This window comes from Sardina pilchardus, chromosome 18 (genome assembly GCF_963854185.1).
Source record: "Sardina pilchardus chromosome 18, fSarPil1.1, whole genome shotgun sequence".
Taxonomy (NCBI): Eukaryota; Metazoa; Chordata; class Actinopteri; order Clupeiformes; family Clupeidae; genus Sardina; species Sardina pilchardus.
The window spans coordinates 31879756-31900234 of record NC_085011.1 but is presented as its reverse complement, the minus strand read 5'-3'; the positions used below and the strand labels follow the sequence as shown (position 1 = coordinate 31900234).

The 20479-nt window shown below is 41.2% G+C and overlaps 1 protein-coding gene across 2 annotated transcripts in view; it reads right to left on the bottom strand.

The window, feature by feature from the left end:
• LOC134064353 (hyaluronan-binding protein 2-like) overlaps nt 1-20479 on the bottom strand; it is a 100473-nt gene that overhangs the window by 43507 nt on the left and 36487 nt on the right. For both annotated transcript variants that reach the window (XM_062520272.1, XM_062520273.1), the window contains one exon: nt 18986-19128. In XM_062520272.1, the coding sequence (XP_062376256.1) occupies nt 18986-19128 (143 nt within the window). The remainder of the gene's footprint in view (nt 1-18985; nt 19129-20479) is intronic.

Here is a 20479-nt window from a genome sequence, read left to right as displayed (position 1 = left end):
GAACGGCGTCTCTAGCTCTAAATCCCTAGGACAAGATAGGGAGACAAAAGTTGGACTTGAGATAAATAAGTATATGAAACGCACGGATAACAATAGTGTGCTTTTGCAAGCACACTAATAACATTTTTTGGCCCGTCCCGTAAGCAGGTATAGGCTGGAAGGAGATATTTTGAATAACTACCAGCTGTTGTCTGCATTACACTGCATATCACAAAATGTATGTCATAAAGAAATGACTTAGAAGCATATCATTGTACCCTACATGTTTGTAATGTAAAGCCACCCGGTGACTGCCATCAATGTAAAACATCAAGAGGTGAGAAGTGCTTCCAATGTATAAAATATGCAAAAACAAGTAGTGCACACATCAAATATGTGAATTTCAAAAGGCACGTGCTGCTTTGTTAGATTCCGAAATGTCATGGGTCCGCACCGCAGGTGCTCAGGCCCGCCATCGCCGCTTGCAGCTATATTTTGAGTTTGGGTTCGATATATTTAGCCTATAGTTTAAAGTGATTATGATGAGCAATATGAGAGAGAATTTGATGGACATCGTTGTTTAGATACATTAAACCAAAGCCTTTTTCTCGCCATAGGCGCCAATGAAGAAGACAACGTAGCCTAAATGTGAGATATCTTCTATAACCGTTGGATAACGGTTTAGCTTTTTTGACAGGTTTAAGTGTCCATGACAATATATGGTCACGAGAAATTCGGTGATGATTGACCGTTGTTTTCCGCCCTTAAGCCACGTTAAGCGTTTTAGAATGTCCCGCATAGGGCATGACTTGATGTTTCATAGCGCCCAAAATCGGCCATACGGATCAAACGTTACGGGCATGAACGTGTTTTCCAACTTTGACCAGTTGGTGGCGCTAGGGCGTGAGAGTGGCGAGCATGAAACCTGGTGGTGTCAATCAGGGTAGTCTCCTCTATCAGCATACCAAATTGCATGACTTCATGTCTTACGGTTTGGGCTACAGGTGGAAAAATGTGTGGGCATCAGCGCTCAAAAATCGCCTTTCCATTCATTCTCATGGGAAAAAATTATGGGAGAACGACAAGGCGTATCGAAAAGCTGTATACAAGCCACCATCCTCGCATCAGGACGCACGCATGAGAGGTGGAACGGCGTCTCTAGCTCCAAATCCCTAGGACAAGATAGGGAGACAAAAGTTGGACTTAAGATAAATGATAAAGATATGAAACGCACGGATAACAATAGTGTGCTTTTGCAAGCACACTAATTATGTATGTGAGTGTGTGTGTGTGTGTGTGTGTGTTCGAGCACCAAGGGACACCCAGGAGCAACAGGGGCAAGGAAAAACTCCCTTGTCCAGGAAGAAACCTTGGGCAGATCCACGGTTCAAGGGGCCAACCCAACTGCCTGGGGTCGTGCTAGTGTGTGAGGGTGCCTGTAAGTGTGTGTGTGCGCGTGTTGAGAGGGCTCTGTCAGGGGTCAGTGCCCCACATGGCTACAAACAGCCCAACAGAGGCAGATGAGAGGCCTGGTAATGGATGGGCGGTACTACCCCAGACCTGTCCTGATGAAGCTCCACCCCCCCAGGTGTCTTTGATTGCCTCTGGCCAGGTGCAGGGTGTTAATCAGGCAATTGGCTGCCTTTTTAAAGCTGAACAGGACAGACCTCAGGCAGAGGGCGCTGGGCTGTGAATGGTCAGGAGTTGTTAGAGGGAAGTGACAGAGCAGGAAGGGAATGATGGATGTGCAAGATGGTGGAAGTGAGAGAGGGAGTCACAACAAGCGGAAGAAAAAGAGTCAATTGCAAAGTGTTACAGTAATTCCGGATGAATTAAATACTTTGGGAAATACAGAGGAACTTAAGGTGTTTGTCTCACTGGTGAAAGAGGGAGAATTGTTTGATAAATGGAGTCCTATGCAGCTTTCCAACGCGGTGCATAAAAAAATTGGGGAGGTAAGGAGTGTGAGAAAGTTAAGGAATGGGTCACTGGTGGTGGAGTGTAAGGATGAGGAACAGCTAAAGAAAGCAGTTAGGGCAGGGCTCTTCAATTAGCGGCCCGCGGGCCGGATCCGGCCCCCGAGATACTTTGTAGTGGCCCTTGAAGTGTTGGCTGATGTAAGCAAATCCATATTCGGTAGAGACGTAAAAAGCTGGTGGAAAACACAACGAGGTACAGCGATAGGCTACACTGCGCCTATAAATAATGTTCTGTGTGGTGCGTTGCCGTTGTAGGCTGTGTTTCTGGGTATTATTCAAAGACGTTACTTGTACCTTGCTTCGTTTTTACGCAGCGTCACCAACATGTTGACGTGCGCCAAATCCAAGTTGTTTTCCTCAAAGCATGAAGCATTTTTGGTGCATGAAATCTCACCGGTATAGTGTGCCTCTCCAGTCCAAGCATATCCTCGCGAAAGCATTCGCCACTCGTAATGTAGCTATTGAGGCAAATAGGAGTCGGTTTAAAAGTTTAACTTTGGTGGCATCAGTAGGCTACTGTTTCATGCGCTCACTCGCTCGGAAGTCCTGCAGCCACTGCACCTCAGCCAATTGCACGTAATGTTTAGAACGAGTTGAATATAAGTTCCATTTTAGCTTAGTTTCAAGGTAAATTGCCACTACGTTGGAGTATATAAGCTACAAACATTTTAACGGGTTTGACCACGCAAATATTCAGTGTGAATCTGTGAAACTAATACACATCCATCGCCTTGATGTCAAGTCCACTGTAAGTAACATTGATTTGTGAACACGTTCATCCAATTTAAATGGTGGGAACGTTAAATGTACACGTATGTTGAGAAGAGTTAAATATGCGACCGATTACGCACATTCATTTCTTTTGAGCACCGTTTGAAACCTGTTCGTACCCATTGGAAATTGTATGGACTTAGCAGTTACTGGGCAAAGCTCAGATATCATTGCTGTTAATGTTATCACAGATTTCATATTAGCCATATTAGCAATGTACTGTAGATCCAGTGTCACCTTCCCAATGCTGGTAGTGGCCTGTGGCAGAAATATTCCCAAAACACAAATACAACAAAATAACCACCAAAAAAACTAGATTATTATTTTACAAAATGCAACATATTAGCAATATAGATCCAGTGTCACCTTCCCAATGTTGACCTACCACTGTGGTAGTCTGGGCCTGTGGCAGAAATATTCCCAAAACACAAATAGAACAAATAACCACCAAAAAACGCTATTATGCTTTTACAAAATGCAAGTATAGATATATGCAGTATAGATCCAGTGTCACCTTCCCAATGTTGGCCAACCACTGTGGTAGGCTGGGCCTGTGGCAGAAATATTCCCAAAACACAAATAACCAACAAAAAACGATATTATGCATTTACAAAATGCAACATTTGAACACCCATGTGCTGTTGTAGTTTATTGTATCATTTGTACGTGATTACTCATATTTCAAGCGGTATTTCTCCGGCCCCTCAGTTGTGATACTTTTCATGAACTGGCCCCTATTACAAACTAATTGAATAGCCCTGAGTTAGGGTATCTACATTAAATGGTCAGAAAGTAAAGTGTGTGAAAATTCAGAAAAGAAGCAGAGGAGTCATTACAGGAATCCCAGTTTCAGAGTCAATAGACGAAGTGATGGCTAACATAAAAAACGTAAAGATCAGTGAAGCAAAGAGATTAAAAATGAAACGAGATGGGGTTCTGTGTGAGAGTCTTTCAATTCTGCTTACTTTTGAGCAAGAAAACCTACCTGAGAAAGTCTACATTGGCTACATGAGTTACGATGTGAAGGTTTACATTCCTCCCCCGCTAAGGTGTTACAAGTGTCAAAGATACGGGCATATAGCGGCAGTGTGTAAAGGGAAGACAAGATGTAGTAAGTGGAGGGGAGCATAAATATGGAGAGTGCGAGCAAGGGGTAACTCAAAATGTTGTAATTGTGGTGGCGATCACAGTGCTGCATATGGGGGATGATGCGAGGTGTTTAAACGCATGAGAGAAGTTCAGAGGATTAAAGCTGAGCAAGGAATGTCCTATGCTGAACCAGCTAAGCAAACCAATCCAGTCTATGAGGCTAAAGAGGGTCCAAGTAAGGTAAGAGGAGAGTGTACAGCATGTAAATTCAAGAAGACACTTTGGTGGTAAAGAAACTGGATTTTGTTCTCTTTATGGCGGACGTTATTAATGGCGCTGCTCAAACGAGCAGTAGAACGGATAGAATTAAAATCATAGTCAAGTCGGCCAAAAAGTATTTGAACACACAAGGGTTGGAATGGGGCAATGTTGTAGATGCACTTAATGTATCAGAGGTTAATACTGAAAGGGGGTGAATTAGAATGTTATTATTGAGGTATGGTCAGAGGAAGGAAGCATACTAGTCAGTAATTTTTATAACCCATGTAGGCAGCTAGAAATAAAGCAACTGGAAGGGATTTGGGTGGATCTATCTGGGAAAATTATCTGGTGTGGGGATTTTAATGCACATAACACATTGTGGGGAGATAGGGATGATGTGAATGGGAATGTGCTAGAAGAGTATATGGTTGAGGAGGGTCTAGTGTGTCTTAATGATGGGTCTGCTACCCGAGTAGATTTCTCTAGAGGGACTGAATCAGCAATAGACTTAACCATAGTGTCCAGAAATGTAGCTGATAAGTGTGAGTGGAAAGTCATGACAGGGAATACAGTTGGAAGTGACCATTACCCCATTAGCATTCAGGTAGGGATGGAATTGGGAAAAGAATGTGAAATAAGAGGAGGGAGGTGGTTATTTGATAAAGCGGATTGGGAGAAGTTTACAGAGCTCAGTGAAGAATGGTTGTCATTTGTAGATGAGAATAAGAGTATTGAAGAGCTATGCAGGGAAATTAGCTCAAGTATAATGGTGGCAGCTGGGGAGGCTATCCCAAAGTCAGAATCTAGACGTCTAAGTAGGACAGTGCCATGGTGGTCAAAGGATTGTCAAGATGCAATTAAAGGAAGGAACAGAGCTTTTAGGAAGTTGAAGAGGTCACATAACTTTCAGCAGTTGTCTGAATATAAGAAAGCACAGGCTTTGGTGAGAGTTATCAGGAGGGCAAAGGAGGAGTACTGGAGAAAGTTTTGTGACTCTGTGGGTCGAACTACTCCTATAGAGAAGATTTGGGGCATGATTAAAAAGATGAAAGGTGTAGGAAGGAAATATGGGTATCCCATGCTTTTGGAGGGTGATGAGGTGATAGTTTCTAACAAAGGAAAAGCAGAAGTTATTGCTAAAACACTAGTTAAGGTGCATAGTTCTGGTAACTTAAGCATGGAAGAAAAGAAAGGAAGGGAAGATACTGTGTTAAGGTTTCCTGAGACAGAAGTAAGGTCAGATGAGGTAGGAGGCAGCATGGATGTATTGTTCTCTAAAGTATGGATATAATATGGATAGAGGGTGTGATTCAATAAAATATGGATAGAGGGTGTGATTCCCCAGGGTTGGAAAGAATCTTTAATTGTGCCTATCAGGAAGCCTGGTAAAGACCCCCATAACCCTGGCAGCTATAGGCCCATAGCTCTAACCTCTCAGGTTGGTGAGACTATGGAAAAGATGATAAACGACAGATTAACTTACTGGGTGGAGTCTAGGAACCTGCTACAAAGTTACCAGAGTGGGTTTAGGAGAGGGAGGGGTACTATGGACCCTATAGTATGTTTGGGAGATACGATAAGAAGGGCCCAAGTGAACAAAGAATCAGTGGTTGCTGTCTTTTTTGACATTGAAAAAGCATATGACATGCTGTGGCCCAAAGGTCTGTTGATAAAACTGAACCAGTTGGGGGTAGGGGGTAGAATGTTCCAGTGGATCAAAGATTTTTATCTGATAGGAGGTTAAGGGTCAAAGTGGAGGATGAGGTTAGTACCAGCTATACAGCGGAGAATGGAACCCCTCAGGGAAGCATTGTCAGTCCTTTGTTATTTGACATTATGATAGACCAAGTTTTTAAAAATGTGCAAGGACTTGATGGAGTGGCTTTGTTTGCAGACGATGGGGCCATATGGAAGAAGGGGAGGAATTTGAGGTTTATTGTGTCAAAAATGCAGAATGCAGTGAATGAGGTTCAGAAATGGGCAGTACAATGGGGTTTCAGGATTTCAGTAGAGAAAACAAAGGTAATGTTCTTCTCTAGGAGAAAAATTGGTCCTGAATTTAAAATTCAGCTGTTAGGCGGAGAGTTGGAAAGAGTTGAGGTTTTTAAATATTTGGGGGTGTGGTTTGATAAGAGGCTGACTTGGGCTTTCCACATACAGAAGATGGTGGAGAAGTGTAAGAGGATTTTAACTAACTAATTAACACTAGAAGCGCCGGGCCGTTCTGACCCACTTATACCTAGAAGCGCCGCGCCCCGGTCATTTGACCGCTTTGACGACCTACTAGAAGCGCCGTGCTGGTGTGAACTACTAAGCGCGGCGAGGCGGTCAAAAGACCGCTGAGTCCTTAGAATGGGAGGCTGTTACTTACACATAATGATAGCTAGATGGTGCTTCGTGCACGAATCAAATCGTTTGGTCATAAATTCAGTTTGCACTAAGGCATGCGTCATTCGTGTCAGACCGTGTTGTTGATAGTCTGTAGTTGTTTCATTATGACATAGGCCTACAGCACGTTTGAGTTATCTGTTCATTTATTTGTGTTGATTTGTGCTGTTTGAGGTAAAAACTCTGGAAGAGTTCTTGAACAAACCTTAAGCAAACTTGACTTTCAACTTTTTCATAGTAGGCTATTTCATTTCACTGGCGAATTCGAACATTCTAAAACGCGCATATGCGATGAAACATGATTGCGCATTCTTCCACGAGTTGCCTAGCCAGCCTACAGCCTATAGGGACAGAGAGAGGGGGTGGGGAGGCAGTTAATTGTCCTCATCAATGCCGCGGTGATGTCTGTAGCCTAGACGAGTGTATGGGGGAGGGGGAATGATCGGTTTCAAATAGGTTTGCAATGGATAGTGTGTTATGTATAGACCCCGAAGCCATTTGCTTTGAGAATAACCGCTGGCTGAAGTTGTTGGCTGGCTATAGCTGGCTCAGCCAAAACCTAAATGCTGCCTGCAGCCGCCAAAGTTTTCATGACTGATAATGGCTTTAGTTGCCACTTCATGTCTACAGATGTCTATATTGTACTAGATCTCAACACACAATGTTATTGTATTATTTTGGACAACGTTCTGCACATTTCACTTCATTGTAGACTGCATGCGTTGTGAGCAGTGCAGCAATCTCTAAAAAGAAAACGGTGGAAGTCTCAGCCTAATAGCCTATTGCGTTCAATGCCGTAAATCCGTCTGTTCCAGAATATTTGGTTCATATCATCAATCTTTTTCGTTAATGGTAAACTCACTCTCGCTAATGGTAAACTCACTCTCGCTCTTCGGTCAGGTTAAGCAGCCATGGGCAGTATGGCCACGAAAAAGAGAAGATACACTTTTAATAGCGAATGGACCGCAACATAGCCTACTCTCTTGGCAAAGACCTAGAGGCGAAGCAGAGAGAGCATTTTGCATTTGCGTTTTTCTCAGTGGCATGGTGAAGAATACGATGTGAATACGGTGACCACCTGTCCCGCTTTACGTTACAACAATTTTACCCTTTGTCCCGCCTCACACAAATTGAGCATCTGTCCCGCTTTTTCATTCGACCCTAGTCAATTGAAAATAAATAGGCCTACACAGATACGTTCATAGGCGTAGGCTATGTGTTAACTTATGTCCAATAGTTAGCCTATAGCGAATGGCGAATAGCGAATGGACCGGCCTACTCTCGTCTTTCCCCAGATAGGGAAATGCGTTCAACATATATTTGGTCTCAACGTCAGAAGCCACCCAGAATTTGATGGCAAATTTGTCTGGTTTATTGTATTGTGTAAAGCGACAACGCGCCTGGGTCGGGAACAGCTGTTCATCAACCGTTAGACCTATATTCTCACCGGGAGTGTAAGAAGCAATGCTGTTTCTTACAAACTTATCGAAAATCTCTGATATCATCCAGACTCAATCTAAAGACGAGAGTTAGGAAGAGATACATAGGGAATCGAACTCCGGTCGTTCGCGTAGAAGGGCAGATATTTACCCCTAGTCCAACTGATTCCCGTGTCAAAGCAATGAGAGAGATACTAGGGTATTGAGCCACCCGCCGTCGCAAAACCCTGGAATGAATATCATAATAGAAAATAGTTTGTACAATAGTAAACTATTTACAGCAAATATGTAAGAAAATGCTTATAGCCTACATTAGTCTGAGCTTTAAAGATACAACTAGGCCTATAGAAGATATACAACTTAGAAGATATAGAACTATGAATGTACGTAGGCATACTAAGTAGGCTAAGCCCAAATAAATGCATAAGAAAGGTTTGCCCACAGATGAATGATTTGGCCTAAATTAATTTAATAGGCTACGACGAATTTCAGATGAAAATATTTTTTACACACATAGCTTTATGCCTAATAGAACAACGTCGCGCAACGTTTTCAAAACAAACTTTTTACCACTGTAAATCGCCTCCATACACTATGCCATGTAAAGGAAAAATAGTTATTAAAATAAATAACATACATAATAGGCTACATATTGCACATATAAACTATATGTTTTATTATATTATCCTCATGCCCGACTGACAGGAAACTTATGGGAACCCTTGCGACATCTGCTGTGAGAAAAGAGAATAGCAGCCTGGAAAAACATGGCCGAATGTGAGACTCGCATTGTTGTGAAATAAGTAGGCCTAATAGCAAAATAGCTCTAAACTAGCTTGTACCGGTGTGCTTTTGGTCATGTAAAAATACTGGGTGATAAAACACGCATATTTAGGAAAAGTCGTGAACGTAGGGTCCTGGAATGTAATCGAGTGAAAAGATTTTTTTTTTTTTGTAATCACTGCGGTCAAATGACCGCAGCCCGGCAGTTCTAGGTATATCTAGGTCAAACCTACACGGCGCTTCTAGTAATACGCGTCAGCGGTCAAATGACCGGCGCTTGGCGCTTCTAGTGTTAAATGTAATGAGGTGTCTGTGTGGAGTTGTGTGGGGTGCATCTGGTTCAGCATTAAAGGGATAATCCGGAGTGAAATGCACTTTAGATCAATTTTTCGGACTATTGGGAGTACATACGTTGAGTTGACACCAAAATCATGTCATTCGGATGTATTTTGATAAAGTTCAAGCTCACCGTTTTTAGCCAAAACTTGTTAGCCTGGAAGTGACGCGGGCATGTCTTTCGCCGCTACAAAACGCTACAAAAAAGGTACAGACTCGATTAAATTCATTCTGGACTCTCTATCCGACCACATAAAGACGTGGGGATACTTCGGTTTGGCTTTAGGGATCCTCTACTCACTACCACGTAAGTGTAGTGTTGTTTGGAACAGTAGAAGAGGTATAAAAATAGCGTTTTGTAGCGGCGAAAGGACATGCCCGCGTCACTTCCAGGCTAACGAGTTTTGGCTAAAAACGGTGAGCTCGAACTTTCTCAAAATACATCCGAATGACATGATTTTGGTGTCAACTCAACATATGCACTCCCAATAGTCCGAAAAATTGATCCAAAGCGCATTTCACTCCGGATTATCCCTTTAAGGACAATTTACACTGGTCTGATGAGGTCAGTATTTGATTATGGATGTGTTGTGTATGGGTCTGCATCTAAAACAGTGCTGAAGAAACTGGATGGTATGCATAACCAAGCCTTAACCCTCTAACCGCCCAAGGCGCCGTACGGCGACAAGCAACATCACTGATTAAAACAGACGGTAGATCCGAGTAGGGTGACAAATCGCCTTTGTACTCTCCACCACTAGATGGCAGACATCCAGAGCTTCGATTCAAGCCCAAATTCGAGTAAAAAAGTTTTCAGGAAGTGCCTGTATTACTCGCGAGAAACAAAAAAAAAAGACGCATTTCCTGTTTATAACGCGGAAGTGAAATGCGCGATCGCTATGCACAAATTCAAGCAGAAAAACGGCAAATGTTAAAAAACAAAGTCGTGTGTTATGAAGTCTTGGGTCTGCTATTCACCTACTCTGATTCTGAAGGAGAATATCTGCCTTTTGGAGATTATGATCGGTCGTTCATTGGCAGTGACAGTCAAGATGCGTCTGTGAATGGAGGTGGGTCTTTGCGTGTGTACGTCAATGTTTACCTGCAGCAATGTTGACCAAAGGGTTCAAATAAGCATGGTGTGCTTGGTGCCAGTGATAATCATGATGATAGTGTCTGTAATTGACATGGTACAGACAGCAGGTCTAGTAAAAATAGGGCTCTGAAGAACAACAAAGTCATCCGCGATAGGAACTGATTTGACCAGGCTACTTTATTATATAGTAACATAGGGATTGTGGTAATACTAATAGTTTACTATTGTTGGTTTACATGTGGCTGTGGTCCTGTTTGTTTGTTATGTCGGAGAAATTACAAAAATCAAAGTAAAACTGCTCAAATGTGTTCAACAATCAGTATTTACTGAAATGTGCATAATTTGACGCTATTGCCAATCTGTGACGTCATAATATGCAAATTAGATGAGAAAATTGACCCCCTTCATAAACTTTAGTTCATACTCAATGATTTTCACATTTACAGTAGGACTTTATCTCTGACCACTTTCAAGCCATGGCCTTTTGAAATTTTTATGCAAAAATCAAAATAAACCTGGGCGGTTAGAGGGTTAAGGATCTGTGGTGGGGCATTAAAAAAAGTGTGATTGTATACACAGATGCGTCAAAAAAAAAAAATGACAGTAGGGTGGGGGTGGCACATGTGGTACCAGAACTGGGTTTGGCTGTAGCTAAAAGGCTACCAGATCATTTAGCAGTATATACAGGGGAATTAGTAGTCATTTGGTTTGCCCTGCTATGGGTGGAAAGCTGTGGGTGCAACAAACAAACCGTTATAGCATCAGACTCCAGCTCTGCTCTTTTAAGCTTGCAGTATGCATACTCAGCTTCTAGAAAATATATTTTATTAGAAATTTTGCAGCTGGCGTCTGGTATGCTAAAAGCGGGCTTTACGTTTTCTTTCTTATGGGTCCCAGCACACATAGGGGTGGAGGGGAATGAGTTGGCTGACAAGTATGCCAAGAAAGCTGCAGACAAGGACACTGTGGAGGTAGAGATTAAACACAGCAAGGCAGAGGTGAAAAGCATAATCAAGGCTAAGTCCTACGAGAAGTGGCAACACTTTTGGGATAATGGAACCTCTGGGAGGCATCTCTATTACTTCCAGCCCTGTGTGAGGAAAGACATAGGCATAAGTTCAAACCTATCTAGACATAAGGAAGTGGTGCTGACTAGGCTAAGACTGTTTACATTGTAATACATTGTTTATTTTAAATAAGCATGTCAATGGTAACTGTGAGCAGTGTGCAAGGCATTGTCTAGAAACAGTAGATCATGTGCTGATACAATGTCATAAATACCATACAGAGAGGCAAATATTTATTGCTCAGGTAGAAGCTAACAAAGGTGTTTTTAATTTAAGAAATATACTACAAAGAAATTCAGGAAAGATTTTTCAATTTTTGTTTTCCTTTTTAAGGGATACAGGGACTTTAAAAATAATTAAATTTTTAGGTAAACTGCAACTCCTGTTCCACACTCCAGTCCAGCGGTGGCGGTAATACACCTAGTAGTTGTCAACCGCCAAATGAAGAAGAAGAAGAAGACGACCTCAGGCAGACTGGTTTGAGCTTTTTAAGAGCGGAACCCCGACGTCAAGACCAGTCTCGGCCACCCCTTTCACAAAAGTAACCTCTCTGTTTTGCCTGTTGAAGACTGTTGGACTGTGTGAGCCTAGTTGGAGTGGAACTTCCAGGATTGGAGTGTGCTCCAACCAACTGGAGCGAGAGAAGAAGGCCAGGACTTCCAGGACAACCGATCAGGACGATCACGAAGGCTAGGCAATAGGTCAGTGGCAGGGACCGCACTCCCCACTAACGTTGTCCTTGTGTCTCTCTCTCTCTCACCACAGACGCCGACCCGAGCCCTCTGATTGCCTCGGTCCAGCACTGCAGACGTTTGAGTTGCCTTCTGCTCCCCACCCCCTTTTCCCACGAATTACAAATAAATTCCTAAGTTTGTTTCACTGCAACCTCTGTGTCTGACTACTTTGTTCCAATTGGTTGACCCACTATCCTGTCTCGCACGGCCAGGAGGCCACAGTGTGAGCGGCGTGGAATCCTAAGGGAAGGCATGTGTGATGTCTTGGATGGAGTGATGGTGGGACAGTTAAAAGGCAAACATTGATTTTCTGACTCCTTGTACAATAACCTTTCCAAAAATGTATAGTTTAGCAAATCCCCCAAACATTCCCACAAAAATACATAATGAACCTGACTACTACCCCCATCAGCGTTTTCACAATGCCATTACAGACAAATACCATCTAGAACAGCCAGAATAACAAAATGCTCAAGTACACAACTTGACCTATTTTTCTCTAATAAATGTGAAAGGATAACAAAATGTTAGAATCTTATCACTGGTTTGTCTGATCACAACTTAACTCTGGCGGCAAGGAAATTAACCAAAAAAAGATTTCAGAACACTACACCAACACCATGTCACTCAAACTTTCTCTCTATACCTAAAAGTAAACAAGATTGTGTTTGACAACGAGATAAAAGATATAAACTGGAGTGACATACTATCCTCTGAAAATCTGGAGCTTAGCTGTCAGTTATTTACATCAAAGGTCAATGCTATCAGAGATAAGTTAACTGTGAATATTCAGAGGAAGAATAGAAATAAAGTCAAAGTCAACCTGCCTTGGTTCAGTGAAAACCTATGGCAATTGATGAAAACCAGAGACACTGCCTTAAAAAGGGTAATTAAGACCAAAAGAGACACCGACATTTTGGCTTACAAAAGTTTAAGGAACAAAGTGATTAAGGAACTGAGACTAGCTAAATCACACGTTTTTCTTCAACTTGTGAATGAGGCTAAAGGTAACAGCAAAGACATTTGGAAAAGTATTAACAGTTTGACAGGGAGAGCTCAACATCACTCACATGACATCCAGCTCACCGTCCAGGGCAAGACAATAGATAATAATGCTACAATTGCCTCTACATTCAATCACTTTTTTATTGAATCTGTCCAGGAGCTAGGAAACAATTTTAGAGTTGCAAAACAGAACAACAATTTTAATGTTGTAGGGCAGGGCTTCGACCTTGGAACAATCAGTGAAGAAGAAGTAAAGACAGTGATATGCTCCTTAAGGAACTCAAAAAGCAGAGATGCTTTCCACCAGAACACAGTGTTCATTAAAAACAATGCTGCTACTCTAATTCCTCCTATTACTCATTTAGTAAACCTTTCCATATCACACAGTTCTTTTCCTAATGACTTGAAACATGCAATTGTGACCCCTATCCTCAAATATGGAGACCGCCATCTAGTCACTAACTACAGACCTATAAGCATACTGCCTGTTGTCTCAAAGGTTGTGAAAGTGGTCATAAAACAACTTACTGACCACATTAACAGCTGCAACCCTGGTTTGAACCCTGCCCAGTTTGGCTTTAGAAAACACTACTCTACAGAAACAGCCATCCTACACCTAACTGAGCAAATTAGATCATACCTTGACAAAGGAGGAGTTGTTGGAGCTGTATTCTTGGACTTGCGTAAAGCCTTTGACACTGTTAATCACAATGTTCTAATGTCCAAACTCAGCAACTTCAACCTTCTAATACACTTGCTTGGATATCCTCATACCTATCCAACAGAACACAGTGGCTCCGTTCGAATTGGGTAAAACTGCTGCCTTCTAAGATATCTAACTAGAGAGCAAGGCAGCGAAGGCCGTTCGAAACCGAAAAAACGATTTTCGCTGCCTTCTAAGATATCTTAGAATTCCTGAATAACGGTCAATTTTGAAGGCAGCATCGATGTACACTACAAGCTGCCTTCTACCCACAATCCTTTGTGTCCACGTCTGAATCTCGGTGAAAACAAAACAAACATGGCTGCCGATATCGGTAAATGACTGCCGAGTCTATTGAAATGTCATTTGTGTGACGTTATTTAGCTTGGATTTGTGGAAAGTAGATTGAAAATAAACTATTTACTACCTGGTTATACCATTGTTGTACCCACTAATAACGCCTGGTTTGAGATATTAGCTGTCAGTGAAACTATTTTATACCGTTAGCCTGCTAGCTTACGTAGGCTAATTTAGTTTAACGTCAGGCTTTTGCTAACGTCATACCGTAGTGTTAACCAAAGATTCTAGAGTGCTACGACGCGTTTAAACTAAAGTCATGTCTAGTTAGAGAGCTCTCTATTTAGGGAGGGAGGCAGTAGGCAGCTGCCTTCCGATTCGAACGGAGCCAGTGTGTGAAGATCAAAGATGTATGCTCTAGCAACCTGAAGTGCACAATGGGTGTACCTCAAGGATCTGTGTTAGGCCCTCTACTTTTTAGTCTATACATCAATGACCTGCCACAGTACTGTCATGGTGTAGAGGTACAACTATATGCAGACGACACTGTCCTGTACACACATGCTAAATCAGCTCAGCTTGCAGCTGAGAACCTAGCCAGTGCCCTGGATGGAGTGGTTGAGTGGCTAGACCAATCTTGCCTCACTTTAAATGTAAGTAAAACAAAAGGCATGTTCTTCTCCAAAACCAAGCGTCACGCCCCAGATGTAAACATCTGCATTAAGGGTGAACAAATTGAGACTGTCACTGAATTCAAATATCTGGGTGTTACATTAGACTCACATCTCAACTTCAAAAAATACATTAAGAAAATGACAAAAACTCATCAAATATAACATAGCAAATTTTAGACAGAGGGCAATTCCATATCAGTTGGAACAGGTCCGACACCATGGTCCTCAGTTTTTCCTGATTTTTGGTCCAAATGTTCCTCCATGTCTCATTAGAAGAAAACCAAAATTTTAGCTGGGTATCTTGTTTAGTTTCTGAGATATGGCTCTTCAAATGTGGTTAGACGCGTCCTAAGAAAAAGGCTGAAAATTCTGGATTTAATGAGCAGCACTTTTTTTTAAACCCCTCTCCTCTCTTAAGGCTACCATATTATTTTCTAAAAATTTGAACACTGGGGCAGTACCCTGTGTTGTTGTCCAAAATCATAAAGGAATTACAGTCCTTCCCACCATTGGAGACTTATTCATCGAAACAAACCCATATTTGTTTTGAAAGCAATGAAAAAAAAAACCTGTTTTTGTTCTCTTATGGTCATGAATGGCTAGCACTTACAGTTTTAAAACTCTACATATATATAGTCCATGAGTAAGAGAACATGTTGACAAAAAATTGAGAATGTTAGTTTTCGTATTTCGAGGCTATGAGCCTTCAAAGTTGGCCAAAATGGCGTTTTTTCCTAAAAATGCCACTTTTATTGCCTTTTTCCAAGGACAAGATGAAATGCAAATCCAACATTTCTTTTTTTCTGCAATAGTGTGGCACTTTGTAGATCATGTGAATGTGGTAGATCCAACCTGTCCATTTTAATATCCCCACAGCACATGTCTGAAGTTAGAAAAAATGAAAAAATGTCTTTGCTGAAGGAGGTGTTGGTTTGATTTGTATGAACCTCTTAGAAGGACAATATGGGGTGTAAACCCATTTTGTCTTTTTGAGGGATCAGCATGCCATCCTGTTAACAGGATAAAAATCTTATATCCCATTTTTACTCTTTATTGATCCCTTAGAATATGTCCAAAAGTTGTCATAAATGAAAAAAGGCGACTAAATTGAGGGGCTTAAATGGCCAAGTGGATCAAGTCACACAAGGCTAAAAATGAAATATAAGACAGAAGAGATACTGAGGGAGAACACTGTGAAATGTATAACCCCTGCTATGATGGCCTTTGAACCCACTGTGTCCTTAACTGAGTTTCATTCTTATTAAACAAATTTCTTCTGCATGAAGCATATTGTCTCCTGGTTGCTGTTGGAGTTACCGTTGGATGCAGCTTGCATTGTGATTTGTTCTAATGGTATCCCTGGACAATTAACCCGAGATCCACTTAGATAAACATAACCCTAGGACCAGTGAAAATCCTACACTTTTTGGTCATCCATATCCATCCATAAGTTAAACCCTAAGGGAGGATTTTTTTATGTCACACAAAGTGGGTACCAATCAACTCCAAATGGTCTGAAACATACTCCTACATAATATCTCAAACCATGATTTTGGCCTCAACACTTCAGCAAATTTCATTTTTTTGTTTTTTCCCATTCGTTTCAATGGGAAATAGTTTTTTGCGAACAACTCTTGAACGGAAGGTCGTAGACTCAATCTGATTTGCTCCATCAGACATAATTCGACCATGAGGATCAAGCAAGAAGTAAATGTTTATTTCTATGACCTTCCGTTCTCTAGATATAGTCTTTTTAAATTTTATTTCCTGTTTTAAACCAACTTCCGGTTATCACAGGATATTAGGGACACAGTGGGTTCAAAGGCCATCGTAACAGGGTTAAACATTTCACAGTGTTCTCCCTCAGTATCTCATCTGTCTTATATTACATTTGTAGCCTTGTGTGACTTGATCCACTTGGCCATTTAAGCCCCTCAATTTAGTTGCCTTTTTCATTTTTGACAACTTTTGGACATATTTTAAGGGATCACTAAAGAGTAAAAATGGGATACAACATTTTTATCCTATTTACAGGATGGCATTCTGATCCCTCAAACAGAAAAAAATGGGTTTACACCCCATATTGTCCTCCTAAGAGGTTCATACAAATCAAACCAACACCTCCTTCAGCCAAGACTATTTTTCATTTTTTCTAACTTCAGACATGTGCTGTGGGGATATTAAAATGGACAGGTTGGATCTACCACATTCACATGATCTACAAAGTGCCACACTATTGCAGAAAAAAAGAAATGTTGGATTTGCATTTCATCTTGTCCTTGGAAAAAGGCAATAAAAGTGGCATTTTTAGGAAAAAACGCCATTTTGGCCAACTTTGAAGGCTCATAGCCTCGAAATACGAAAACTAACATTCTCAATTTTTTGTCAACATGTTCTCTTACTCATGGACTATATATATGTAGAGTTTTAAAACTGTGAGTGCTAGCCATTCATGACCATAAGAGAACAAAAACAGGTTTTTTTTTTCATTGCTTTCAAAACAAATATGGGTTTGTTTCGATGAATAAGTCTCCAATGGTGGGAAGGACTGTAATTCCTTTATGATTTTGGACAACAACACAGGGTACTGCCCCAGTGTTCAAATTTTTAGAAAATAATATGGTAGCCTTAAGAGAGGAGAGGGGTTTAAAAAAAAGTGGTGCTCATTAAATCCAGAATTTTCAGCCTTTTTTTAGGACGCGTCTAACCACATTTGAAGAGCCATATCTCAGAAACTAAACAAGATACCCAGCTAAAATTTTGGTTTTCTTCTAATGAGACATGGAGGAACATTTGGACCAAAAATCAGGAAAAACTGAGGACCATGGTGTCGGACCTGTTCCAACTGATATGGAATTGCCCCAGATCAGATCCTCTCTTTCCACCGAGGCTGCAAAGATATTTCTTCACGCCCTCATTTTTTCACACATCTCATACTGTATAACCTGTTGGGGGCAGGCCAGTCCAACAACCATCAGGCCCTTAGAATCCCTGTACAAACAGGCTCTGAAAGTCTTTGACAAAAAGCCACTAAGGTACCACCACTGTGGGATACTACACAAACATCATTTTCTCACTTTTTCAAATTTTAGAGTGTTTTCCAATCTTTGAACAGTTTACAAAATTTCAAAAGGCCTGGCTCCTACCTGTTTGGGCAAGTTTGTATCTTACCGTCCGGCTGGCTCTGTAAGGTCGACTAGAATAGCTTCTGTACACAACTGCACTGTACCCTTTCGCTCTTCAGCCTTTGGGCAAGCAGCCTTCTCTTTTAAAGCCATTACCCAATGGAATACCATCCCGGACAATGTAAAAACCTGTGGTTTGTTTGATAGTTTCAAAGCTAATATAAAAAATCACTTAAAAATGTCACAACAATGCACACATACTGCTAGTTGATCACTCCTTGCAACTCTCAGCATCACTCTTCTTTCCATTGTGTGTGTGTGTGTGTGTGTGTGTGTGTGTGTACATTGATTATGTGGTGCATGCTCCTGTGACAACACATAATATGTTGCTACTTGTTACTTGTTTTTATTTTTTCTTACTTATGTGATGTTTGTCTTCTTAAGATGTTGTATCTGTTCTTTCTGTGGGACTGCAGATGAAAACTAGCCTAAGGCTAACTCTGGTGCAATGCATCAAATGTTCACATTTATGTATTAATTGCACATTGTCCCGTACAAATAAAATTGAAATTGAACTGAGTGGCCCATGCATGCCAAACTGATTGGATGCCAGTGAAGCACAAGCAGCTTTGTGAATTTGTGAATTAAAGGAACTTGTTTTTCAAACTGATGAAGTCGTCAGTGGTCCCATCTGCAAGCTCAAATAGCCTAAATCAGATAAGACAGATATTTTTCTTTCTGGCTGTAGGTAAAGCAGGATATTATTGTCCCAAAATGTTGCAATATTAATAGGCTAGTAGTTCACTGTGGTTCAATATTGATTGAAATATGTTGTTCAAATCACATTGATCTTTAGCTATAACAGTTAGTTATAACTGAAGCCCTGTCCAATTGTAATGTTGTTTCAACATTAATTGAGGGTGCAAACGGATGAAGAATCTTCCAGTTGCAGCCATCTTAAGGAAATGTATCATGTCTGCATAGTAAATGCCCCTTACTCTCCAAAATGTGTTGGTATTTGTTTTGCTCCCAAATGAGTATGAATTTATCATTCATACAGTAAATAAACCGCAAGTTGTTAAAACAAAATCATTCCTTTAAGCTCACCACATTTTGCCTGTTAGTCCTTTAGATAACAAAATAACAAAATATCTTTTTATCATTTCAAAAGACTGAAAGACTGGATGGAAGCCATTCACAGACCAGGGTTTGCCAATTGGTGATCACTGGAAAAAAAAACACAGCGATGAATATCTCACCAATATCATTGTAAACTGCTGAAGATGTTTCTTTGTACCCCTCATGGACTATAACCATCTGGACTGCCACAGTCTGCTCAAATAATTCCTTCTTTCCTAGGTCCAATCCTCCCAGAGTGACTTGCATCTCATTGTTTTGATTTCTGTAAGAAAGGAAGAATATTATGGTCCATATACCAATCAGCAATGACATTATGACCACTGAAGGTAAAGTGAATAACAATGATTATCACGCTATCAGGCCCCTCTCAGTGGGTGGGATATTCAGTATTGCAACTCTTGTGGGGTGTTCCCAGCCTGCAGTGGGCAGAACCTATCAAAAGTGGTCCAAGGAAGGAAAGGTGGTGAACCGGCGATAGGGTCATGGGCTGCCACGGCTCACTGATATACGTGGGGAGTGAAGGCTCAATCCAACATACGGAGCTGTGCTTGATCAAATTGCAGAAAAAGTTCAATCTGAAAGGTGTTTCTTGCTTTCAGAAAGATGGAGCTGCAGACCAGTCAGGGTGCCCATGCTGACCCTGTCCACAACCGAAAGCGGTACCAATGGGCACATGAGCATCAGAACTGGACCACAGAGCAATGGAAGGAGGCCTGGTCTAATAAATCACATTTTCTCTTTCATCACATGGATGGCCGGCTGTGTCAACATGGCTAAAGACACACACAAAGATTTAATAAATCTCAACCGATTTTTTATCTGAGAGAACCCACACATGACGATAAAAAATCTCTCGGCTGCCCTCGTAACACCCCACACACTACTGACATATGCTAGAGTAAGCTGTAACATTTTTGGTTCAGATATTGCATTGCACTTTTAGCAAGTTATTACAATATTGGCTTTATTACATTACAATGATTACGTTATTAGCCATTATTATGTTATTGGCTGCTACAAGGCGCCTAACAACTTCTAGCATACTGATGGTCTCTCTACACAGATGCCTGTCTGCTATTTGGAACGTGAGGGCTGATGTGACCAAGAGTGGCCGCCAGATTCCACTCTTGGAGAACTGGCCATCAGCATTACTACCTCCAGGTATTTATGGAAACCCTTGTCTTTTAGAAACAATGTTGCAACGAGTTGACAGGGTTTAGTTCTAGATGTTTCAGAAGGTTGTAGCCATAGACAGTAAAGGAAAGGTTGTAGCTCGTCTCATCGTGAATCTTGGGTTTGAATTTTTTATGTGATCTGGATTTCCTGTGTTTTGGCTTCTTTTCAAGAGTGGGCAAATGGAGCTGCCTTTGTTGTGGCAGATAGCCCGTTGACAGTTACCAGTGGCAGTGGGGAGGGGACAATTATAGGTGTGACCCACCCATCTAATCTGTATGCACCTGAAATATCACTTGGCTGTGAAGAAATCAAACTTATTTGGAAGTTTTTCCAATTAGTTGTAAAACCACCAAATATTTGTTTCACTTTGATGTAACCAGTACTTATGTTTACAAGATGCAGACTTTCAACAGATATATTCATAGTGTGTTTTTTTT